The 27272-nt window shown below is 38.1% G+C and overlaps 1 protein-coding gene and 1 long non-coding RNA gene across 3 annotated transcripts in view; one reads left to right on the top strand and one right to left on the bottom strand.

The window, feature by feature from the left end:
* ADGRA3 (adhesion G protein-coupled receptor A3) overlaps nt 1-10097 on the bottom strand; it is a 53233-nt gene extending 43136 nt beyond the window's left edge. The window contains exon 1 of the mRNA XM_040555776.1: nt 9564-10097. Coding sequence (XP_040411710.1) covers nt 9564-9853 — 290 coding nt within the window. The 5' untranslated portion in view covers nt 9854-10097. The remainder of the gene's footprint in view (nt 1-9563) is intronic.
* Nucleotides 9743-15118, top strand: LOC121069503. Of its 2 annotated transcripts, XR_005819463.1 has the most exons (4): nt 9743-9828; nt 10581-10674; nt 13045-13148; nt 13906-15118. It is a non-coding gene; the product is annotated as an uncharacterized LOC121069503 (long non-coding RNA). The 2 variants fall into 2 exon arrangements; XR_005819462.1 differs by lacking the exon at nt 9743-9828 and having other exon boundaries at nt 10193-10674.
* Nucleotides 15119-27272: the final 12154 nt, after the last annotated feature.

Raw genomic sequence — 27272 nt, 5'->3', positions numbered from 1 at the left:
AAAGTAGAAGCCTCTGAATATCTGTTCACTAGGTAAATTTCTCTCTGGAGTGTGATGTACAAATTATAGTCAGCCTGATTTAGTATTTTTTCTGCAGAGGTTGTTAGTTGCTTAACCATAAAGGTTTAGTACAATAAATGATAGATTTTATAACACTCCATATAACGTAAGACATTTCATCACACTTAATGTTGTAAGTGTAATCTTTAAAAAATGCAGCTTAAACTTGCTATTAATATATTTAGTCTATACGTTATTAGAAGTGTTTAGGGATGTAGCATAAGATGACAAAACACAATAAAGCATTCACCTCAAAGTAGACATTTTATATCCACTTTTACAATTCCTGTGCATTAATGTGCAGTGAAGTGAACTATTAGGTACCACTTAGACACAGACAATTATTTTGTGATCAATAATAATTTTAATTTATCAGTTTAAGACCATAGTTCTTCCTAAGAGGCAAAAATACCTGAACTTGTGCATCATTAAGAAGGTGAGTGGGAAAATGAGCATGAGTGCACACTCCACTCAACCCCATCTTGTTCAACTCTTCTTAAAGAAGTGACCTCAGACATAACTGATGCTGATTTCCATACATTTCATAAGCTCCAGTTTAGAGTCACTGTTTTTCTGTTGGTTGGTTTGTTTTTTCTGGTTTAGATTTGGGGTGTGTTTTTTTGTTTTGTTTTTCAAACGATCAACGGTACCTGCTTGGAAGAAATGCATTTTGCTTTTCCACTGTCCAACCCTTATGTAAGAACACAAACTGAGATGTGGATCTACTTCATGCAATTACTTAACAGCAGCCATTAAATGTGATGTAATCAGCCATTTCTTTATGACAGAGAAGAAAAAAAATCAAGGCTTGTTCTATTTTTACCTTTAGAATGAGGTAATAAAACACTAAGTGAAAAAAGTTTTGTTCTATAAAACAATTTTGGCTTGTCAGCAACAAAACAACCATTATTACAACAGAAGTCAACTAATCAGGAATTTAGAATACATCTTCAAACTTCACAAATGAATCCCTTTCGTAGGATATTACTAAATTACACATTAACATCCATTAACACTATTACAAAATAGTCAAAATGGCCTCCAAGAAGTATGAAGACTGGGAGACAGTAACTTGTAGCTGAACGTTGAAGTAGCTTCCAGAACAAGATTTAAGAGAGTCCAACAGCAAGCTAGGAAGCAGAAAATAGAGCAAGTCATTTCACAGTAATGGTTGTATACTCTTAAGGACTAGGAACGTGACCACCAGCAAAAAATGGACTAAAATAACCATCGGTACAACCAAGAAAAATGCTTTCTGTTGAAAGCAGTGAATGTGCAAAAATAAATATATTTATCAAAGTTTATCTTGTACAAACTGTGATTTAACAAGGACATGAAAACTGAATTTTGCACAGTTAGTACTTTGCCTTCTAGCAAATTACTGGTGTCAAAGGTAAAGAAACATTAAGTAATACACTGAGCAGAACTTGAACAGTACTTGCTTAAAAGTAATCCCTGAAACGAAAACATTCTACAAGCTATTATACAGAAAAAGAATGATGAATCTTTCTAAAGCCTCTACTAAAGCAGAGAGCATTTTCCAATTTTTTATATTTTTATACATAAATATATATATGAGGAAGTTTAGCAATGAAACATTTCGAAAATACAAGTTTGTGACAGGTAAAAAGATCTGTGCTATCTCACTATTATGTACATTAGGCAATATTAACATTGTAAACTAAAACACTAAACTAATGAGATTACTGAATTACACCTGTATCTATTTATCTTTTTTTTTAAACCAGGAACATACTAACTTTATACAATATAATGACAGACCAATCTTTTTTTCTGCACAATCCCTGTATCATTAATTTACAAAAGGAATGATGCTCATTTTGTGCACTGCTATTCAAGACTTTTTCCTGATACTCAGTGTGCTGCCACATTCTTTATTACCTTTAAGGACAGAATTCTTGATTTCCAGTGAAATGCAGTGCCCATCACTGGACTACCTCAATTAATTTTCTAATCAAAAAAAATACTAAATGAAAAATCTTGGAAAAATAACACAACTGAGGGACAAAGCAGAATGCAAGAATGAGTACCAACGTTGCTGAAAAAAATCACACTATCATGAAGAGAAATGCTTGCAAAATTATAAGCTTAACAACCAAACCTCTTTCTAGAACTTCAGTTTTTCAACCTAGGATAAGATGGAAAAGTCAAGAGAACACAGCAACGTCTATTTTTTTCCAACACTAACTCCATGTTGCCAGTCCTAAAGCTAACCAAAAGCACTGGCAACATAACCCTTGTGACCACAATGTTCCCAGAGCTTCCTCCAAATTCTCTCCTCCCCTCCCCGTATCTGTAGCAACTACATCAGTTTAAGAGATGACTGACTTTTTCTGTAGCAACCCTCCTGTCTTATTCCTCTCCCTTTTCCTGGCTTTCCCACTTCTTACCCAGCAGCTATACACTTTTTAGGATTCTCCCTTGCAGTTTAGTTCCAGTGTACCCTACCCCTTCAAGCTCCACACAAACATGCACCAGAAGAGCTCGCTTCATGGGAAATACTGCAGACACACAAGTCTAGCCAGACCCTCCCAACTTAAGCTGTTACAACCTATATGTTCTGTACGCCCTATTGCAGAAGCAGTAATTATAGCCCATGCCGTCAAGCCCACAGTGTCATGTATTTATATTTCCAGCGCGCACATATTACCTGATAAGAAAGTGCTTTGTCTAGACATGATTTGTCTAGACATGTTAGCAAGTACTCCCTGTCAACTCCTAACACATGAAGACACATTTTCATAAAAATTTATATCTTAATACTATAGAAGTCAACAGCTTTTGGACAATTTAGCTCCCCAAACTGACTCCACGTGGAGCCAGACACAGCACAGCAGTGAGGAAAGGCCCCAGAGAGGCCCGGCCGGCACCTGAGAAGCAGCTGAATGGGGGCGTCACTGCCTGCCAGCAGAGGAGAGACCCCACTCCCCTCTCCCTCACACCACACCATCCCCGTGCCAAAAGCAGGGAGGGGGGCAGGAAGGGGACCCCCAGTCCGCAGCACGGAGCTGGAACGCCTGCGCAAGGAACCAGGCAGGGGTCTCTTTAACGAGACCATCGGCACAGTTTTGAGCAAATGCCTGTCAACAGCAGAGGCTGTCACCCTTAAATAAATTTGAGGTATTAAATGGGCTAAGATCCTCCAGACACCTTACCGGATGATTTCAAAAATCGGGGCACAATTTGTAAATTCTGCCTGATGCTAAGTTTCATGGTAAAACCTGTTCTTTAACAACACGGGTCAACTCATAATGAGCGTTCTTTTCTGACAGAAAGTCTACATTCATCTCCTCAGATGGAAATACATCATGTGGACAATACCAGAACAGTTTTCCGAGACATTGTTATATGATCCCCATCCTACTGGCAACCTGTTACTAATCCTACCCAGATTTCCTCCATAGCTGCTGACTTTCCAAAAATTCTTGCTTCTGTCTCACTAAACCAACTGTACACCCCCTTCAGCACCTTACTTACCCTACCTTCCATTCCATCCAAAGCTGATTTCCCAACTCCATAACCAACAAATCCATCCCAAGAAACTCTCCCTGACACCTCAGGTCCTCCCCAGCTGCCAGCAACAGCTTTCTGCCTCCGTTCCTACAGCCCTTCCTTCGCCTTCACTCCAGGGCAGCATGGATATCCACAGGGCAGGTATCTGGACATCACTGTCAGAGGAGCCACAACAGGGCGATCCACGGAAACAGCAATTAATGGCCACTGCAGGAATATAAGTGCAGCAAGACATGGTAGTTTTCACGGCTAAACAGCTACACCGTGAAATCCAAGGATGAAAATAAAATTCTCTCACTTGTTTACTGTTGAATCTTTCAGATATTTAACAGATGATTTCTTTCTGATTTTACAACATATTTTTAAAATTCATCAATTATTTCACCGCAGAAAGCAAAATATAATGAAAATACTTATATTACTTATCTTCTCTGAAGTTCTTAAATTTAAAACAATTTACTATTAATGAAAAGAAATGCTCAACTGGTTTTAATCTGCATGGATTAACTACTAGTACAATGAACGCACTTAAACCGTATAGATTTGAAAATTATAGAGACTGTAACAGTCAAGATAAAGACTAAATAAAACAGTAATGACAAAACCATGAATTTGCAACTTATCTGGCCCATGCAAGTACATACATTCAAATTCTGAAAAATCTAATCTTACATCTCCGTACTTATTTATAATTACAACAATAACATTTGAAACATGAACAAACTGCAAGCAAGAAGGAACAAGACATGCAGTTGTTCATTCTTCATTCATCAATGCAGCACAAAATCTATTTACATTCCTTTAACTTTCAAATGCAAAGTTCTACGGTTTTGCAGATTTGCAGAACAAACAAAACCAGGCATACTACTGATCAATAAAGTCCACGATAAAAGAATTAGAAAGTATTAATCCTTAAGATGAAAACACCACTCTTTGAGCTAAACACTGCACAACACAATGAACATCTGACATGTACTGAAAGGTTACGGAACATATAAAAGGTGTTGCTTTCATGGATATCCTCATGGGCAATAAAAGGTTCTGGGCAATTCTATATAAATATTTTTCTCCAAAAAAAAAAAAAATTGAATTTGGCCTCATTACAAAATTTTAAATTTGCTCTGCAGAACTTTGCATAACTTACCTCTGTCCTCCTGCCTTTTTTTTAAAGCTCTGAGACTCAGACTTGTAACAATCGACTACAGTTGTATTTATGATAAAAAGACGTATTTCTAATTACTTCATGTATTTAATTAAAAGTACAATGACCTCTTTTTGAAAGTCACCTAGAACAATTCAAACACATTTGTATACAAGAATCTCAAAAAAATCAGTATTAATATAATCATTATCACATGAAGATTATTACCAATTACAACCCACCATCTACGTTGAAGACATTACTACTACACGAGAAGAAACAAGAACACTACGCAAAACTGAGTGGTTGTCCCAGTGTGCACATAATTACATGATGATGCCTTCAGAAGTTCAGTAGTTATTTAGGCAGAACAAAATACTACAAATCAGATAAAAAAGCTGTTCAAATTGTGACCTTAGGTTTCTTGCAATGCTCAAATATAGATGTAGGCATACATGGTCATAAAAGAATACTATGTATTTTCAATGTCCTATAATAATAACCTCACAATAATATATCAGTTTTGAAACAGGGTATATGGCAAAATGTTAATTTGATTTTGATTGTGGATTGCTATCTTCTCAACAAAGAGAAAGATATATTCTAGTAGACTTCTTCAGTATTTACCTATTGTTTTGTGTACAAGCCTAACAAATAATGAAGTATCACTACCGATTTTTCCAGGTTGGATGCCACTGGTGGATGGGCATGCACAAGTACTTGCAAATGACTAAAACGTGGATATGACAGTTCTCAAGTACTGTTCTGTCTCTGTTCTGCCACATGTTCTTGAGGAAAACATTTTTACACAGTCCATGTATCCACTGGCTGAAGAAAGTGTTAAGATACGTTTCCATGGGAGTTATTAGCCTTTTGTGTCTTCAAAAAATGTTATCAGCTATTAGTACAGAGCACTTACAACAGTCCCAGACAGACTACTTCCACAAAAAAGGGATTAGCTGTCAAGAGAACCATTCAAATTAATAATGCAAATGTACTTTAAAAGAAGCAGCAAACTTCCACAGAATACACTTACTATGCCTGTATTTGCCGTTTGTCAGTTTGTTGGTAATGAACGTCTTTTTCTAAGACACAATAAAGAAATGCTCAACTAAGTAAAGCAAATGAAATCAAAACAGTTTAGCAAAGCATCAGACAATGCCTCAAAAAAGGAGTATAAAAAATTATGAATATAAGTCACTACATAATAATAATGTGCTTTATTTTAAAAGCTTGAAGTCCTTTTACTGCAAGTAGGAAAAAATTACTCATGTAACTACGCATAATTAATGTAATTACAATGTCATCGCACACCGTGATAGGAATGACTCCTTGTGATATGAGTGACCTTTTGCTTTGAAAATCTGGGAGTATAAGAATTTGTGTTACAAAAATGGAAAGGCTTTGGAAGTACCTGAAAGGACAAAAAAATATGCCTTTCAGATGCTTAATGGATACAGTTCAATATGGTTATATTTAGAAGCTGGGCAAGAAGTGTGACATTTTAAGATGTTTCTTAACAGCAATCCAGTTAACCATATCTTTGGACAGTTCTGAACACAGATCCAGACTAATGTTCTGGCTTGTAAACCTTAATGCTTGTAAGTGCCAACACTGATACTCACGTTCCTATCAGAGTAGGTGGGTAAGCAAAGTTGCAGACCAGTAGGGCTCCTATTTCAGTAACAGTTCTTTACTGAACATACATGCTTTTCCTCTGTTTATTTAGATTCCTATAGCATAACCTATATGTAACCAGTAACCAAGGTTCTCAACAAGGATTATGACTTCATTGGCTTGTCTTCAGCGGGATTACACGTTCTCTTTCACAGAACAAGCTATGAGATCATCATTTGAGCTTGCATCAAAGAAAGAACAGCAATAGTTATCTTATCTCATGAGTATACGTGAATATAGCATGCTCCTTACTTAAATGTGAATCATGGCACTGACTTCAGTATCTAGCGAAACACAGTAGACAAAAGCACATAGCTACATTCACCCAGTTATGTTATCTTCACACCAAAAGCATCTCATCTGGCCGGTTAAACTACAAAGGTCAAAGCCATCTCTGGATGTTAGTGTAGGTACACCACCCTTCATTTGCATCCCAATCATTTTTATTATATAAGGCTACAAAATAGTCAGTCCCTTCCTTAGGGACTAACTATAACCATAACTAGAGGTCAAATTCCATAGTGAATTTGAGTTACTGCTTCATAAAGCACTAGCTAATTCTAATTAGATTCTAAAGGAATCTCAGTTTACAGTACAGCTTTAAATCCTAAACACTACTTATTCTCCTGTACACAACTCTCCATACTTTAATGTTCTTCCTTCAGCAGTTGCTTTCCTTCTTCAACCATAAAGCAAATTTACTTTGTCCTTTATTAATTGAAATCAAGTTATTTCTTCCTGAATGGTAACTAAATATTCTAACCAACCGTAACTAGTACAGACCTAAATTACAAGCAATGAAAGCTTTTGTGGCAAACAAATGTCAAGCACTTCATAATTTAAGTGACCTTGCCAAACTTACCAATACCAGTGTTAACTGCCACCTACAAAAGCCTGGCCAACATCCTCAGATGCTACTCATTTATCGTCATTTCCACTATTTTTCTTCTTTCCTTACTTTGTAAGGAGTTTTATCCTCATAAGTGTTTAATTGGAGGAAAAATACTGAAATATGCATGCTAAATGCACAGCAGCTCACCCACTGAATGTCTAAGAGTTTGACCGGTGATGAAGATGGAAACAGGATCTCCAAGAAGAATATAATCACTAAATTTGAGCCCCTCCTAGCTCACTAACAGAAGTGTAATAAATTATAAAACTTTATAAAAGTTTTTATATGTAAGATTGCTTTCTGCAAATTAAGAGTCAACATAAAAGAAAATTAACAATTAAAACACAGCTGATCTACACAACAGTAACCTATTTTCGGCTACTTATCTCTACAGCAATCCACTAATCCAAAAAGCTATAACAGAACTAGTATTTATCTTAATAGAAGGATCCCACAAGAATCAAGATTCAAGATAAATTAGGGCAGTTTGACTCTAATCAGACAACCTTTCCCACCAAGTATTGCAGTTCTAAGTATCAGCTTGGAGGGGAAAAAAAAAAAAAAGCAAGAAATTTTGGCAGACAATTAGGTAACAATTAACCCAGCCATTACTAATCAACATGGTATTGAAATGGCACATAATGGCACATGGCAACCCACTTCATAAATCACCAGAATCTTCTAACCAGGTTAACACTGATTCAGGAAAAACGATATGGAAAGTCACGCCTCAGAAGTGAACAAACTTGAATGATCCCAAACCACAACACTTACTGTGTCCAGTCTCTTAGAAAAGAGTATTGGTTTAATAATCTTTGCCTTATATTTAAGTAAAATTTCAAAGTATGTGTTCACATTGATTGTATCAATGTAGTTATGATACTTACTAGAGTAAACAATGGAAAAACATGTTCTTGCTAAGTCTATTAAAAGTTTAAGAGTATTTAAGTGAAAAAATGTTTCAGAAGTTATCATAATCTTCAAAGGCCAGTTAAAAGTGAAAGCAACTAATTACTGTATGTAGATATGCTCTAGATACACTCTAGATAACAAAGGAGTATGAAGAATCAAGATGAAAGATGAACCATTCTTCCAAATTCTTCTGTGACTACAATTATGAACAAAGGTCCATTCACAACAAGGCTGCTGTATTTGATATCTGCTTGTCTTTCACAGCAATCACAGCTGTGATTCCAAACTTTTTGAATCAAAAGATCCCCACTGCCAACTTCTGCATATCACCCAGACTAAGAAATACTTTTATCTTTTCCTTTTTTTTTTGTGAATACTATATGCTTAACAGCTAATCAGCTGCAAATCTCTTACAGCTAACAAAGGCTAAAATTAATTTGTTGATCAAACAGCTGTCACCTTTCACCTTTTGCTTTCTTGTCTACTTCAGAAACTTCACACATCAATATTTCTGGTCGCTTCTCACAGGTCATTTAGAAATATTCTCTGAGCCCTCACATACTGACAAGCTGAGCATAACTACTTCGGCCTTGATCATCTCCCGTTTTTGTTTTTCCCCTTTCTCATAGGTCCACATCCACGGGACTGGCATAGGTATCTTAAGCTAGACCTCATAATAGCGTTTCTTTTCATAAACTTCCTTGCATGCTACTTTGTTGCACTGGAACCTCCCCATAATTGCAGAGGCTCCCTAAAAAAATGAACACAGGTTGCACTTTTTGGGCCATCCACTGATGAGATTCAGTGTTGCTGCGTATCTTCTTTGCTATAGAGCCTGGTGAACGTCTCAAAGAGAAGAAAAAAACAACTTGCATATCCTTCGTTTGCATGTGCATGCTCTTTAGATGAGCAGCAATACACTTCTTACTCTGGAGTAAGCTGCACACCCAGTTTGAACTTGTTATTCAAACGGACGAGCCAGGATTAAGTCCAGGTAAAAACAACACGCCTACTGTTACCTGAAAGTAAACTGACGTTTTCCTAAGAAACAAACTAAGTCCCTTTGGCTGTGTGACAATATTAGTTACCGCCAAGCTCCCTGCCTGCCACGCACCGCGCGGCTCACGCTCCCTACTCACGCTCGGTGGACACAACTACGGTACTCCGACGCTGGCTTTCCCCTGAGAGAAAGTTCAAAATTAAGAAAGAAATACACCACAGAGCTCTTTAGAAGTTTAAAGGCGACTCTTCGCGTGATAAAGCGATGCCGGAGTTCCCAGGCAGCCCCAGCACGGACCCTTTCCCCCCGCCTCGTCGGTCCCCCCCCCCGCCACCGCCCGTACTCACAGCGTGACCGTGCGGTTGGGCAGCGCCTCGGGAGGCAGCACCCGGGCGAGCTGCAGGTTGCTGCACACCACCTTCACCTCCACGGGGCCGCCGCCCGCCGCCACGGCCGCCTTCCCGGCGCTCTTGGGTCGCCCGTCGTACTTACAGCCCGGGGGCAGCGCGGTGCCGCCACCGCCCCCCAGCACCGCCGGGAGCAGCAACAGCAGCAGCGCGCCCAGCAGCCGGGCCGGCCGGCGGTGGCGGTGGGGCCGAGGCGGGCGGCAGGGTGCGCGGCGGCCCGGGGGCAGCATGGCGGGGCCGCGCGGGGCGCTCAGGGCCCCGCTCCTCCCGCAGGAGCCGGGGGGGAGAGCAGCGAGCTGGGCGCCGCGGCTCGCCGTGGCCTAGCTCCGCGGGGGCGCTGCCGCCATGTGGCGTCGGGAGGGGGCTGCGGGCGGGCAGGAGCCGCCACCGCTGCCGCATCCGCCCTCGTCTTTGTGTCGGGGCCGGGCGGGCTCCGAGCGGCGGCAGCGGCAGCAGCGCCGCCTTCCGCCGGTGTCGGAACCCCGCGGCCGGCGCCCCCCGCCGGGCCTCGGCCTGACCGCGCAAGCGCCGCCGCCTGGGCGGCCTCCAGCGCGCCTGCGCCTCGCCGGCTGAGGGGACGGGGTGGGGAGGTGCTGCTGTCGGGGGGAGAGCCGTGGTGCCTCACCGGCGTGTGAGCGCCTCCTCCGGGGAACCCCCGGCCGCCCTTCTGCCGCTGTGGGGCACTGCCTGCCGTCGGTGCCTTCCTCTTGCGAGCGCCCTGTCTGGGGGAGTGCACTCTTCCCAGCGCTGTGGGGGATGGCGGTGCTTTGTGGGCGCCGTTCCCCTCGTTGCTATGCATGTGTGCCTCATCTCTCGTCGCCTGCTCTGGATCCTCGTTTGTCCACAAGGGGCTGTTTCCACTCGTGCCTCATGGAAAAAAGGTCATCCTGTGCCTAGGTGCTAAATGGCCTTTGTTGTCATGATGTCTTGCCCTATTAATTCATCTGTCCTCCTCAGGTCATCCCTGTAAAAACAAGCAACTGTTACTCCCACTTCACAGCCGAGGAGCCAAAAGATGGAAAAAGTCATTTCAATATAATCAATCTCACAGGTTAAACAAACAAAAACAGCATACGTACAATGAGTCTTTTCGTTATACTCTCGAGACTGCTTTTCTGGGTGTTGTCGGGTCATTTTTGCACTTTTCTAAGCAGCCAGGCTGGCCAGGCCCAAATGCCTTTGTGCCAATGACAGTAGAAGTTCTCAGTGCGTTCTTTGCCTCCAGTATGTGTGAGATTAATAAAATAACTGTCATCTAACTTGCAACCAAATTACAAGAACTGGCAGCACCTACTTTAAAAGTTTAAGGAAAACTTTCCAGAACCAATGGGAAGTTGTTGGTCCCTAACTAAGAACTCACAAAGCCACGTCCTTGCGGAAGAGTGCTGGCAAGTAACACCCTTCAAAATACCCATTGTTACAGAGAAATGCAATGCTAGGTATTGGCACTGACAGCTGCCACAATGAGGATAAGAAAATCTTTAACATACTGTTGCCTTGAAATGATCTGGAACACCTCAGGTTGCAGCCCAGTTTTAGATGCAACCTAATAAAAGATATAGGCGGACAACTGGAGTTGTGGATTGTGGCAGGTGGAACAAGGTTTCAGTAACAGCATCAAAATTACTTGGGCGTGTTGTGGATACTCTTTACCTACCATCATGCTTTCTCTCCTCTGTTTTATGGCCTCTTACAAATCAAAATGGAGCCTGTCTCACTTAATGAAATTGCTGACCAGAGTACAAAGAGACCATAGTTCCTTGAACTTTAATATTAGTCACTGAGTCACTCAGCAGGACCAGCCTGATCTGGATGAGATGCGAAGTCACAATTATACTTGAACCAAATTAGGTCAGGACACGAAATACAAAATGACAATGTCTGTGCTCTTACGATGCTATTGGGGCAACCATAAGAAAATATATATCTGATCAGCATATAGCTCAGCAGTATAAAGTCAATTCTTCAGTTTGGGTCTTTGTTTTAAACAAATTCAAACTGGAAAGTGAATTTCTGTTGAATCAGTGCTTTGCATCATGGAGCCCCATTATTTTTGATCTGCCACCAGGAGCTTTATATCTGGATTTACTCTATCAAAACATGGCCCAAGATAACTTTTCTGCTCAGAATTAGTCTGGAGTTAAGCAGCTCTTCACGTTTTCTACTTCTACCTTCACCTATGTCAGTTCTATGGTATGGTTCACTGCACAGCTACATAAAGGTAAGTGCTGGCTGAAGCATAACATGCGAAGGTCAACATGGAGTAATGGAGCTGCTGCTTCTGGCAGAGTATGTCACTTCAAACCGTTGGCACCACCAGAGTTTTGGTTTAGCATCACCTCAGTTTCAGCGTTGCTAATCAAGATTGCACTTCAGTGCTACTGAAGAGAACATTCCCATTTTTTTCTGCAGCTACTAGTTCTTCTCCCTTGCCTTGCATTTGTGGTAATTCATTGTTTAGACCACGTTAGTCTCCAGTTGCATCAGGGAGGTGATCTACATTGTCTCATAACATAAAGGTGATGACAGAAGTGGTGACGAGGAACTATTTCTTCTGGTGACTGCAGTCATAGACCATTTTAACTCTTGATTTTCCCATAATCCTGAAGAGACAAATTCTCACCACTATTTTTCATATTAATGTCCCGTCCACTTTCATTCCTTTTATTTTATAGATTCACATGTGTTTCTTGACCTTGGTGTTTCTCAACAATCTGCTCTGTTCTCACCACTTCTCTGAGCTCACCCCTGCTAAGGTCTCTAACTATGTTTCCCAGCTGCAAAGCTCCTACCATTTTAAGTGATGCCTCTGTTTAAACTGGTACTATTGAAACCTCGAAGTGATTTGTTGATTTTTATTTTGTTGTCTTCTCTTAGTTACTCTGCTTCTGCAGTGAATCTAATTCCAAAGCATATTGTTCCTCACCTTTTTTTAAAAGGCTTTAAAGCTTTAAGCAAAAGACTGTTCTTGAAGGCTTGTGCTTTTACCGTCATCTTTCCTCCATTGTGCAAATACTGCAACTTCCATTTTCTGCTAAAGATTTGAAAAAGTATTTTTTTACATTGACTCAAAAAAGCTTTTCATCCAAAACATGTCTCACGGGAATCACTTAACATATTTCAGCTTTTTTTTTTTTTCTTTTGAAATGTAATTTTTTTTTTCATGTTCATTAGATCACTACCTGTATTGTAGTTGTGGTGGTCTAAGGATATGAAGATGAAATTATGTTCTGCAGCTGCTTCAAAAACCAGAAAGTCCTGTTCCTCCTAGATTTCCCACAACCATTTTACCTTTTAGGTTATATACCCTGTCTCTTGGTCTACCTGTGGTAGTAATCTGATTGTACAATAAACCCATTCAACTCAACAATTAACCTACCCTCTTTTTTTTCTTTCTCCTTTGTTTTCTGTTTTCTGACAGGTTATGGAGTTGAATCAGCTCAGGGAAGGACTAAAAGATTACCAGTGTTGGAACAAGGCAAGAACACTATCAAAGGGAGCGCAACCTCCTGTCTTAGCAGTAAAGTAAGCCAGAATATATAACTTAAAGAAAGGCAAGATTTGTAGGGGGAGGCAATATCTTATAGCAGGTGATATGGCTGCAAAAAAGATGGAAAACTGTACCCAAAATTTACAGGACATAGTAGGAATAGCGACTACTCAAAAATATTCTCTCTTTCTGCAATCTATGCTTCTTTTTCTTAAACAATGAATTAAAACAAACAAACAAAAAAAACCTAACCTTTCTTTCCCTCAATTCTGTAATCCTCTGTCAGTGTTGGAAATCTTGGTGGTGTTGGTAATGCTTTACTTGAGGTGAGACTTGAACTTTTTAAAATGTGTTTTGCTTCCAGATTGCAAACAAGTATCCTTTGCCCTTTTTTCGCTGTTTTCCTTCCCTTCATAAAATTTACCACTAACACATTCAGTTTTGAAAATTAATTTTTTCTCTGTTCATTCTAGTTTACTCATTACAAAATTTTTGTATCCAAGAAATTAGGAGGAAGGGGGTGGGAAATAGGGGAGGGTGAAGGAAATTCTTATCAGCATTTATGTATAAACAAAGATAGTTTTGGCAGCACTTCAAATCCTTCATGTGTCCTCAGGGTAGAGAGATAAATAGGAGCTCTTAAGTGATTTTTTGTCTGTCTTTCATTCTGATTCTTTACTTTGCTTACTCCTGTCCACTGCTTTTATCAGTTCAGATTTCACATCCCTGCACATTTTTCTTGAGCTATCATCACCTTCATCAAAATGATTGTTCCCTAATTTTCCTCACAAGGGACCATCATGCTGCCCCTACTTCTCACTGCCATGGAGTCTTCTACCTACCACATTTCATCTCTTTCCTTAATGGATTGGGACATATGTTTTGTTTGCTACAGCAATCACCAAGGAAGAGGAAGCATTTGGTTGCTCTTAGCTATGTCTGCAATACTGTGGTTATTTGCTATTCCAAGTAGACAGAGGTGATGATAACTGCTGGCACACACACTGGCTTGCTATTAACCACTAAATCCAAGCAGGCACAGAGTCACCTTTATACAAGCACATCTTGCGCAACTGTAGGTTGTAGTATTACATCTCTGCCTCTGTCAGTTCACTTACTTTGTCCGAGCTCTGCTGTTGGCTTGTGACAAACACAGGCATTCCCAGATGCGTAGCTGACGTTCGTCATGTTGGACACAACAAACTTGGGTACTGCTGTGTTCAAGGGTCAGGATCTTCAGTGTCAGTAGTATATATAACTGGTGAAATTATAGGTTTTAGACTCAGTTGGGAAAACTGAGGAGAAACACTACTTCCCTTTACCTGGTTGTTCCTTTAAGTAGACGTGAGTATTTCAAGAATGCTTTGGCAGAACCCCAAACATTAGTTGGCTTAGTTTGTGAACTTCTTATGGAAAACTTTTTGGAAATGCTTAAAAGGAGACTGCTCTCTAAGTTGTTTATTTAGAAGTCTCTGGTTTTGGTTTTCAGTAAATCCCAAATTAAGCCAGAATTAGACAGTGATATTTTGTATGTTAAAACCTGAAATATCACCAGATGCACTTCTGCAGAAAGAACAGTCAGCCCTGAAGATCTTCATGCTTGATTTTTCTTTGCCTTGAGCAAAGGGAAAAAAAAGTACCGTGTGGATTCAGCAGACTCATGCAGGGATCTCATTCCTCCTCTGCTGTCTATAATTGTAGGTGGAAGACTGGCTATGAAATACAGTCTCACTGCTAAATTTTTGAAAGCAATGTACACTGCAAAGAAATGTGTAAAATATATTGTGCCAGGTTTCTTTCTGACATGCTATCCAATTACCACTTTTTTAGTATTTGGCCTCCAAATAAATGTTTCATGTGACTTTGAAACCTCTTGGCTTTTTATATATCCAATGTGAATTTTCAATGAAATAAAAATAAAAAAGTTATAGAAATATATATCTGCATGTGCGAGGATATGCAGTTCTTGTAAGACCTTGCATTGAAAATGTTGCTAAAATGTGTAACTGTCATTTTAACCCCTTCTGGAAAGATTGGCATCTGTTAGGCACATTACTCAGCATTAATAGACTTCCAAGCAATAAGCTACTAATGAAAATGGAAATAAAGTAGTTTTCCTTCTATTCCTTGTCATATGTCATTAAATACTCTAAAAGATGTTATAATGTAAGTAGGATCCAAAGACACAGATTTAGGGAAGGGAGTAGAATTAGCAGGGAAAATACAAGCTGAACTACTTCGTTACTAACACATCAGTGCTTATGGCTGAAAAGAAGGAAATGGTATTCCAAGATGGTAGTGATTATGTCTAGCCAGATAGATCGGGATTTGCACTGTTGTGTGAACAATGCATATGAAAGAAAAGCTGTCTGATGCTTAAGCATTCAAATGGTTCAGAAGTTAAACTTCCTTAACATGAATACTTTGAAGAATTTCCTGCGTTCCCAAATCTTATCACCTTAGATTTTACAGAACATTAACTCTAGAAAAGTCCCAACTTTATTGGCTGTGTAATGGTGCCTGAAGCAAGAGATTCTCTTTTTCTTCCCCTGCAAAGTGCCTCAAATTGAGGCAGAAAACTCTGAAGAAAAAAAATGAGAAAGGCTAATATGGTAGTTGAAATAAAAAGGCTACGCTGGCCAGAGGCAAGTGATTTCAGAGTACCATACTGACATGGGACTGTAGCTCAGACAATGTCCTACAGGACTGTGCCAGCCCAGCCACACATCGGGGCTCAGAGGTGTACCTACATCCAGATCCAGCTGATGGAGCAGGAGTTACAGGCCTGTTGGAGGCAAGAGGTACAAGTTGCATTTGAGACAGAGGCTGTGTTCTTGTTGTCAAGTAACCAAGATACATCTACACCCTATATGCTAAGTAGACACAGTACCATGCAGAGATGCTAAAAAACAGTAAGTGGATAGGAGAAGCAATGTGTTTTACCATGGTACTCCTTCTGAACTCAAACCAATACCTTTCAGCAGGTGGAGCCACAGCAGTAGGTATAGCATGCTCGTCTGGTCACAGAGCTAGCTCTCTTGTCATTAGAGAAGTGATCTTTGTGCCACCTTCAATTACAATAAAAATATCCAAGAAATCTGCAGTAAGACTTGCAGTGATCTTTTATCCCAATACATTTTATCCATAGGATTACTTTTACTTCTGTTAAGCAACCACAAGCCATAAAAAATGAAGCAATAGGAAGCATAATAAACAGCAATTAATACATCATTATAGGTTTGCTTCTCGAGGAGGAAGGAGATTGGGAAAACAAAGGATTTTGATGTCAACATCAGCAAAACTTCTGGATCCTGCATTTTGGACACTTCATCATCCTGACATCCACTCACTTCCATAGGCATTTCAACAGTGAAACTATCCATTGAAAACCTTTACTCAAGCAGGCTGCACAGACTACTCACTTTTTGGTTGTTTTTGAAGCAACGGGATTTTATCTAGATAAACACAGCACATTAAACATATCCCATGTTCTGTTTTGTATTTCCCGGAAACATTTTCAATTAAGATTTAAGTATTTAATTTAGACTTCATAAAACAGTTAATATATATTAAATAAATAGCAACTACATACTCAAACATATTTGCAGAGTATTATGGCTATGCAGTAGGTCCATATCAATTTCACAGTTATGAATCTATTACATAACTTTTAATCCTTTGTGAATGTTTAATAATCAGTATTCAAATAACATACATTAACTGTCCTATTAAATCTAAATCAATTGTGGCTCAGGGAACATTAATTTAAAAGGTTACTTATTTTCCCAGCAGATCTGATCTTTGTTTCATATTTTTTCATTAAAATTAGTCTTAAAGACTGAGTAAATTTGTTTCATTTAGAACATAGTTACTAGGTGCTCTGAATATCTGTGAATCACGTTCTGCCAAGCTTCTCTGCTAATAGCAATATTAAAGATTCTCTCCCATTTCCTTTCAGTGTCATTAGCATTACCTGAAGATAATAAAATATCACATATTTGTTTAGGAAAGGTAAACCCTTTTGACTGCAAGAACTGACATTCAGCAGTTCATTAAAATCATTGAATAAAAATTCGGCTGTGGGATTTGCACATTGTGAGTTTACAAAATGGCCATCTCTCAGGACGATATGTAAGACTGAAAATTTACAGAATACATTTCTTCTCTAAATGAATCAGGATCACCACAGAATTGATTTAATAGTAACTGTATCCCTTGCAGTCTTCTGAATAACAAATGTGAGAAGCTAGCATAATGCTAGATTTAGACTTCAGATTTTTTTTTTTTTGATAAAGACTGCATAGCGATGAGCAATAACTGGCATCAGAGTGTTTTGATCTGTGAACCAAGTTGTGTCATTGGAGAAAGGGACAAGATTCACTGAAATAAATGCCAGAAAAAACTGTTGAGTCATGCCGCCTAACATATACTACAAAAAAACATCAAAAGCCTGTATTGACCTCAGTAAGTTATATCCAATACAAGCTCTCTAGCAAAATATTTCTGAGAACATCCAGAGCTAGAGAAGCCATTGCTTCTCTTCAGAATGCATTCCCAATGACTGTTTACCTTCAGTTTTATAGTAAACATACCAGTTTGAACTTTTCTGCCTTCATGTTTATATTTTTAGAATACTGTATAACTATAAAGGCATTTTTCAGCACCCTGTATCTAATCCTCATTATTTTATCCATATACCCTGATTATATCACCTCTCAGTCTTTTTAAAGCCAGTCTCTGTCATACAGAAGGCTTGCCAGCCCTTTTGTGGATCTTTTCTTCAGTCTCTACAGTTTCTCAACATATCTTAAAAAAAAAACACAGTCACCAGAATTATATACAATATTCCAATACTAATCTCATCAAGGCCATATGACTTCTTTGTTCCCACTCATCATTCCTTCTATATTTCCACTGCCTGTGTTTTGTTTTCCTGCCATTGTCCTTTGAGAATCAGTGTTCAGGAGCCCACTGAGCAGTCTTTGGTTTTGTAGATCTACTTTGAGTTCTTTGTCCTGTCTAGGTAGAATACCTGTATATATCTGTGTATGTGGCAATATGAAGATGCATGTAAATTTTTAAATAGAAAGAGCACAGCAGGCTGCTTCCCATAGTGCATGTTATTTTTGCATGAAAGACTCCTTATTTCTGAATAAAACTTCTGATGTCTGGGAGTTCTGTTGCATTGGTGCTATAACAACATCTAACAGGCAAACCACAAGCACAACAGAACAGCGCTCCAGCTCTTCCTGCCAATACAGTTCCTGCTTGAAATCTGCAATTTTCAGATTACAGTCATGGTGTAATTTAGGTTGGAAAGGACCTCTTTAGGTCATTTGGTTGAACTCCAGCTCTAAACAGAACCAACTCCTGTGTTGGATAAGAATTTGTAAAGAACGAGATAAGGTCCCAAACAACCTGATCTAAGTCCCTTGCAAGTTGCTGTGCTACAATCCTAAAGAATCTGTATTATTAACCTGTATATATTATCCATCACTATCATGCATCATTACGTTTTCCAGATTCCAGAACTAAATCTGTAATGAGACACATGAGAAACATCTCAGTGTAAGGAAACATTAGGTGTATTAATTATTGAACGCTTAACCCAGATAACATGTATCTTAATGTAAATGTATAGCATTGATTTCTTTTAAACCAGAATGCTGTTTGGTATGGTGTAATAGCACTCTGAGAGAAATTACATCTGTGAAGTTACCTGAATTGTTCAAACTTTATGTCAAGAAAGAACAAGCTCAAATACACTTAAGAGGTGTACTTAAAAAATGGCAGATGTTAATTTATAATTTTTCTCTGTTGAACAATTAAATCCTGTGTTGACTTTTGCTATACTTTTCCAGATTAAAAATTCATACAAGTCATTATGCTCTGAATATTGTCACAACAGTACTACCACTTCTGTTCCTTGGAATTCACTCAGCTTTACAAGACATATTAAAGCGATCATCTCTGAGTAAGAGCTATGCTTAGCAGACTCTCCTTGGAGTCTCAGCCACAGGTCAATTGAGCACTGCAAAAAAATTGAATCCTTCATAGATGTATGACATTCTTCATGGTCACAGTGATGACTCAAAACCAAGTGTGTTATTTTTACAAGACTTCCAAATATGAAATATGTAGTTTTGAACTGTATTTTCTCCTTTCCTATGCAGACCTGCTACATTTGTCCATTAGTTCCTATTTTGAATCATCTTGCAGCCAGGCTGTGTTCCCATAAGTTTGCAATGCTGTGTTGTAGTTTTTGCACCCACTGCATGTCAAATGTGTCAACTACCTGTTGCTGGCTAGCTTCAAATCTGATAGAAACTTAATAGATCTCAATATTTGCTGCAGGAATAAAATAGCATTGGTAAGGGCTCTTCCATAGTTCCCTCTCATGTCGTGATTATCCTGTGAGCTCTTTTCCTTGAAAGCTGAATATTGAGGGAGCTGATGACAGTAACTGCCTTGAAGAGCACAGGCCTCATAATCTTGTCCAGTCTTTGGAAACAGGGAGTGTTTAAAGAGAGTTAAATTGTGTTAACTAAAGGAATAATAGACAGATTTACTGTCCTTTAAAATGTTTAGCTGTTTGCAGCTGAACATTGAGTTTAAGGCCAACATCCAGAGAGCTGATGAGATTTAAGTAATAAATGTCTTTGTGAATCAGTCCTCAGCTACTTAAGAACCAGATATTTTATATTACTCTGCCCTTTTCAAACAGTACCTATTTTCTTTGTCTTGATAGGACTTAATTTTTCTTTCTCATATAAAGCCAAACATTACATCATTTCTGGCTCTTGCCATGCTATTTCTTCCTGTAGTGCTGTAACACTGATGTTGTAGCCCTAGCTCTAGCTTGGCTAGAGCAGTGATCTTTAATTTGTTGATTCATGATCCAAAAATAATACGCACACAGCAGCGCCAACATTTTACCTTGCTGCAGATATGCACACTTACGGAAAACAAGAAGTATGGGCAACAAGAGAGGGTATGGCCTTGTAGGCCAAAGACAGAATCCATTCCTCTCATCCAGTTTGTGTACAACTTTCTTCTTTGCCCACTGAAGTCATTTATTGCTCAAAGTAGGTTTTATTAGTCAAGTCTTACTTAGTGTTTACTGTTTAATTTAAAATCTGTCTCCACTTACTTCTTTGCCTCTGGAGACCAAGGAGGATTGGGGTTAAATTTATATTAAAATTTTAAAGAAGAGAATAAGTGAGGGATAAGGAAAGATGAAGAATTATAGGCCACTAAATTTAACTTCAATACCTGACAAATAACTAAAACAATTAGCAAAGCAAGAGCAATCAGTATGTAAACAGCTTGAAGAAAATACAGTGATAAATTGGTAACACATTTGTAAAAAGCACAAATCAAGTGAGAACAAACTAATTGGTTTCTTTGATGGAATAACGAATGCATAAAGGAAAAGTGGTAGACACAGAACTTCTTAATATTAGTAAGACACTGATAATGGTTGCTCATTGCATTCTTAGAAAGAAGCCAAATAAAGTTGGATTAGGTGAAACCACCATAAATTGACTACACAGGTAAATAAATCAAACACTGAGAATCTTAATGAACAGTTGAGCTGGTAGCCAGGAAGAGATCAAAAACATTTTAGATGATCAGACATCCCACATAGATCAATTTAGACGTGAAGGGTGTTTTGCTTGCTTTTTTTAAAGAAAAAAAAAAAGGGAAAGAAAACTATCATAAAGCAGCATCTAGCGTAAGAAACACCTAAATAAAGAAACTGAGCAGAACAGCAGAAATGTCATCCATTTTGGTTCCATGCCAGCACCAAATAGCTTACATCAGCATCGTTTTTCTGCTACACAGCTGAGTTTCTTTATTTAGACATATTAAATACTCCAGAGAATATCTAAATAGAGCTTTGATTACTGCAGGATTATCTCAAATTTATTTATTGACGTTGCTTCTGTTGACTGATATTTCTGTCCATCTAAAAATTGCATGATTCATGAAATGTTTATGCCTTGTTGTTGTGACTGAGTGAGAAAAATGTCTAGTAGCATCAAGTCTCTGAGAACTTTTGCTCTGTTTTCTTTATGAAACATAATAAAGATTCTTATGTTTATTCATTTGTTTTACCACAGCAAATAGGAACACTGTTGGTAGTTAGCCACCTACGCATTTTGACACGTAAGAGAATATTTTGGAAAATAAAACAAAATCTTGTTCTTGTCCCAAAAGCTGATCACTGAAATGTGACTGGAGACAACATTTGCCAGAGATGCGAGAGCCCAAGATATCTGAGAATTCTTGGTAAGCTTTATAGACAGCAATTGTAGCAACTGTACATCAGCTTCATCAACATTGTCAAGATTTTTCATAGCTTTTAAGGGAAAGGAACCTCTTTTTTTTTTTAGAAATCTTAAAGAAGGATTATCAGATTAGTTTTCGAGATTCTTATGAAACAATCTTCCCAAGTAAGAAGGGTAGCACAAACCTGAACAGTGTGCACTAATCAGATCTAACAATAGAAGATAACAAAAGTATTTTAGATATTAGAGTAGAAATATAGTGTTGAAAGGAGACAACATGTGTAAAAGAAAGAAATCCAAAGCATGGAGAATAAGGAGATGCAATAAAAAAAGTGTTTTACACAAGAAAAAGCAAATACCATTGTGTTAACAGCTGATTTTGTCTGTCCATACAGACTGCAGTAGTGCTTATTTTAAGGTATATTGATTAGAACCAGTAAGATATAGGCAACAAATAAAATCCTAGTCAGTAAAACTTCTGTCACAGTCATTTCTGCACCCAGTCCATTTCTGCACATAGTCCACATAGCATTAAAGTTGAAAAAAAATGCAAAATCACATCTGATTTCATCAGGAATGGCTTTGCACTCATAAGCACTGTGCCTTTTAATTTCAGCAAAGTACCACATGACTTGAATAATTAATGTTTAAAAGGGCAAGGATAAAATATCATTAAATAGATTGGGGTTACAAGATTGGATGCTTATATTTAAGGGTATAGAGAAGTATTTCATTAAGTTTCTTCATTTAAAGTATGGCAAGTAAAGATGCAAAAAATAAGGTAACTCTGTTCCCCTCCATGATGAATGCTACCTCAATGTACATACTAGTACAATTTCAATATTACCTGAAGATAAATTTAAGAGTCCAAAACATATAATAAAAATGAATGGATTTAGTTTTTTTTTCTTTATAACTCAATTTCTCAATAACTCATAGGCATATTCATTTCATAGAAAAGAATAAAAACAAAGCTTAATAACCTACAAATACCTATGTACATTAATTAGATGGAAAATAGTACTTGCTGAGAACAAAGGGAGATTGCAGAGAGGATTTTTTTTTTTCAATGAGTATAGTAGAAAGTAAATACAAATGACTGTGCAATTGTTATTACTGGAGACACCTATGGCTACAGATGCTGCTGCTGTGTCAAAATAGAAGACATGAGATTTATTAAATTAACCTCTCCTGGCAGTAGACATTATAAGACTTCAAATTCCAAGTCAGAGGCTACCAAGATATTTCAGTACTCTTCCACTTAGGAAGTCCACATGCACCAGTACTTCCTTCTGATGATGCGATGTGTCAGGCACTTTTTACAAAAGTTCCTGGGAAGGGTGTACTCAATCAGATGTCCCCATTCTTATATGCCAGCTAATTACCATCTTCTTTTACACACTGGTGTTTTGAAGCAGCTCACACAGGGTAGAGAGTGTGTAAACCTCTGTACTCTTAAGTTTACTGTTCTTCCTTATAAGTTATAATGGATTTAAATACTTGACTTTCTATTCTAGAATTAAAATAATTTGTTATAGCATACCTAGACAGATTTATTCATAAGTAACAATATTTTTACTTAAAAGAACCATACAGCATCTTACTTTGGGAGGTCTGGTCAGAGATTATAGCTCAAAATATGTTTTAAGGAATGTTTCCTAGAAGATTTGGAAGGGTACATTTTTCCTTTATAAATGAGAAGCTGTAGTGTAACTATGTATATACAAACACACACAGATAAATAGTTCTCCAAGAGCTTTAAATTGTTTTAATTGTTTTAACCCCATAGAAATGCATTTGGCACTTAATCATATGTAAGAATGTAAAACAAGAAAACAAGGTAACAAATATTAAGGTGGTTATAGATATGTTCTTTCTGAGTGCTTCCAGAAAAAAAAAAAAAAAGTAGATAGGGGTTTTGTGGTATGCTGAAGGTGAAGAGATTTCAATTACAGCAGTGTAAGAAATTTCAGGCTCAAATTCTCATTGCTCATAATTACTATTCTCTAAGTGCCAGTTTAGTGAGAAACAGAGAGGCCAGAATCTGAAGATTCTTAAGTGAGCTATCAGCATAATTTATTTTCAAAGACACCTCTCACAAATCTCCACCAACATTTTTTTCCATCAAAGAGGTACAGTTTCTTCTGAGGTGCGGTGAAGAGTATTGCACAGTGATCCATTACACAATGGCCTAAACCAAAAATCGAAGGCCATATCTGACTAAGAGCAGGTGTCAGGAACAGGAAGATTCTAAACAGGCAGAATTGTAATACTGAACATTTAGCCAAGGGAAATACTACAATACACATTATCTGTTTCATTGAGTATAGTCATTCCAATTTCCATTTGCAATCTGGAAGAGGGTGTTTCTAACAGCCATGATTTGATCCTCTTGTGGGACATATATCCAAGACATGCAAGACTCTAAAAACATCTATGCTGCACTCAAAACAAACCAAAAAACAGAACACTAGCTCTTGCACATGCTAGCTATAGCAGAGGCAACTCATAACAGAGCTGTGAATAGCTTTATGTCTATGGCTAAATGGCCAACACCAAGATCAGTGCAGGCTTGCCATCTAAGTATTTATGCAAATCCTTAGTAGATTGCTAAGCACAATTGCTGGTACAGTATCACGACTAACAGCACTTAAGCTAGTTAGCTGAAACTCTAACCTCTGTAAGTGGACAGAGTTAAACATAACCTTCATTACGGCATAGATTTACTTCAAGAAGGAAGAGCATCACTCCTGACTTGCTGTTCAGATTCCCAATTTCCTTGAAGTGGCTTCTGGTTCTGTTATTGACTTTACCTAATTTTACACAGGGTGAGGAGACCTAATTACATACAATTTTCAGCTTTGGTCCACAGGGCCTAAGCCTTCTCCAAGCATTAGTTTAGACTGAGAGAAAGTTCATTAGCTCAGTGGGGGTTCACAGTCCTTTGTCTGAAGTATCTTCTAAAGCACTTCCATACACACACAACGGTGGATGCACTGATTCCAGTCCAGTATATCACCCCTTATGCTCCTAGCTGATGAACAGATTTCAGTGAAAAAATAATAGTAGTGAAAACCCTAAGAGAGATGGAAAGTTGGGATGACCTTCTCAGGGCATGAGAGCAGGCATAGGGAGGTGAAGCTTTATGAATTACAATTAATTTATTCGTGACACAGGAAAAAAAAAAAAAAGTGAAGGTGCCTAAAAAGACTTCAAAATAAATTATACTGTAGTAGTAGTGCACTAGGATCTAGACATACATTTCAACATAGTTACGTTAGGTCTATAAATAATAGCACAGCTGGATTTCACTCAGGGCTCCAATTGCAGTAACTTCATTGTAAATCAAGTCTTATTTCAACAATCTTACCCACTTTTGCCACAGGAAAAAGCCCTTTGTAATCCCATCAAATACCTATCTCCTTGCTTTCTCCACATTTTACCCTACCAATCTGAGATGCAGCCAGATTTTGTCTGACTCTCAGTGGTCAGGAAACTTAGCGGTCATATCATGTTATTTTGACTAAGAGCATAACCATATCATAACCATTCACATTGAATAATCCTTTGTGATTTTGGAGCTGGATAAAAGATCTGTAAGTCTTAGCAAGTTTATATTTTTGGCTTAAAATGCTTGGAGTGGTTGAGCTGGTACTCTGTACATCATCTGCCTTGCTTAGGTAGCATTTGTCAGTGAAACACACTCATCCTCAGTATATGCACCCCAGATAGTCTGGCAAGTTATTATATTCATATCTTCAGAGTGTGCTCCAATTTTCCTAGGCTCTTTTCTGAATAGGGTATATAATATCAGAACAATTCTGTCTTCATAAATGATGCCCATGTTGATGACTGTATTGTTTATAAAACTTACCTATTCTACAATCAAACAGTATATTATAAAAATGTGAAAAATATAATGTTTATTTTAGGATCTTACAGATATACAGCTGAAGACCTCTTTCCTTTCCTACATGCAAATGCTATTAAAATCACCTTTTCAGCAATTAAACAGTATTAGGTAGACTCTCAGTTAAGATAGATTTACCTCAAAAATACATTCATCCCTCCCTTCAAAAGTAAAGCCCCAAAGCAAAATGCATAGAGTTGCCAGCAGCTTTAGTTTAAGCTAAAATTAGCTGTGCTGATTAAGTGGATTTTGCATAACCTTAACTATTAATCCTTCATATTGGTCTTCTTTTCTCTGAAAAATCTTGGAAGTACCAAAAACCTAAAGGTTTATACAGTCATTTTTTAATACTACTTAGTTAAGATTTAATCCTTCGTATAATAGTTAACATTGGCACCATCTTTTAATAGCCTGAGATTTCTAACAGCCACTTGCCGAACAAAACAGGCACTTTAAATTCCAGGGAAATAATAGCAGCAGACATAAAGCAGAAGAACTTTGATTTAAAGAATTAAAAAATGTACTTACAAGAGATAAAACTAGAGTAACAGTAAGCTAATCTTTCAGTTTTCACCCTTTCTTTAAACAGCATTCTTTCCACAGTAGATTCTCTCCCCCTCCATTTTCTTTAACTCAGGTCCTTATTTTCTAACAGCTAGATTGTCTCCCATCTTAACTGGCCAAGAAAGACATAAATTCAGTTTTCTAGTGAGACCAATGTGGAATTTGATTCCAAGTTTCTCTTTTATAGCAGCCCTTGTTTTATAGGCTCTTCCTCTGCAAAGGCAAGATAGAACTAAGTCTTGGATCACTCTATTGACGTCTAAGGGAAATTAAATTCCCAAATTAAAGGTTGAAATCATTCCTATTGTCAGATCAGGACAAGGGAGAATCAGGTAGGTGTTCTTCATGAGGTAGTGCATCATTGCAAACTAGACTCTTGTTTGGGGCTGGTCTTGCTAACGGAGGGTGCTCTCCCTGAAGATTAATCTAACTTGTTTTGCTTCAGTTTTGCTTCAGGCTAAGAGTGCGAATATTGTTAGTTTCCCAAGCTCGGACGACACCTGGAAGCTCATTAGTTTACGATAATTCCTTTGTGCGCCCAAGCCCTGCCTCAGCGTTCTACAGCATTTGCTTATGTGACTTTTTGTACAAAACGTAATCAACCTTCACATTTTTGTAATAATTGGCATTGTCTGAGATTTATTTTTTGTCACCAATATTTGGAAGAGAGTTTGGCAGCCACAGTGATTCTGCTTTCTGCACTTTAGATGTGTGTAACGGAAATCTAAAAAATGAGTAATTGTATGTAGCTAGTAATTATAGTTCACACCTTTGCTTTGTCAGTCAAATGATTTAAAAAAAAATCAATTATAAAGCAAATTATTAAGTGAACAATAAACATCTTTACTCTTTTATATCACTTAGGCTTTTTTCTTCTGTGTTCAAGCATTTATTCATTAATTGTTTTAAACATCACTTAATCAGTAGTGAACTCAGAGCAGCTGACAGTTGTGTTTTGTTTATATATTTGATCAATACAACCAGCTGAAAACTTTCAGATCATTGATCATGTCATATTCTGCTGAGTAATTTGCCAGTGAAACTGGATATTTGGAAACTGATGACTTAGTGGTTCAAAGGTCGATTCAGTAAAACACTGAAGTTGGCTAAAAGAGACCTTCCCCCCCCCCTTTTTTTTTTTCAGTGGTTGGTCTTCTGGATGGTCCATGATCTCATCTCCACTACAGTCTTCATTTCCTCTTAAATAATGACAGATTGTTTTTCCATAGATCACCTTACTCTGCTGTCTGTGCTATATCGAAAAACTACCAGTAATAGTATTCCAGATAGAGACCATATTGACAGCTATAATTTTCTTAATGTTTTCTTTCTTTCCTTTTCATTTATTTATAACTTTGTCAAGCTTTCACCTTTACAGCTGAAATTTCTCAGTT

The sequence above is a fragment of the Cygnus olor genome, chromosome 4, assembly GCF_009769625.2.
Source record: "Cygnus olor isolate bCygOlo1 chromosome 4, bCygOlo1.pri.v2, whole genome shotgun sequence".
Lineage (NCBI taxonomy): Eukaryota > Metazoa > Chordata > Aves > Anseriformes > Anatidae > Cygnus > Cygnus olor.
The sequence above is the reverse complement of the archived record's forward strand: the minus strand, read 5'-3'. Positions and strand labels throughout refer to the sequence as shown.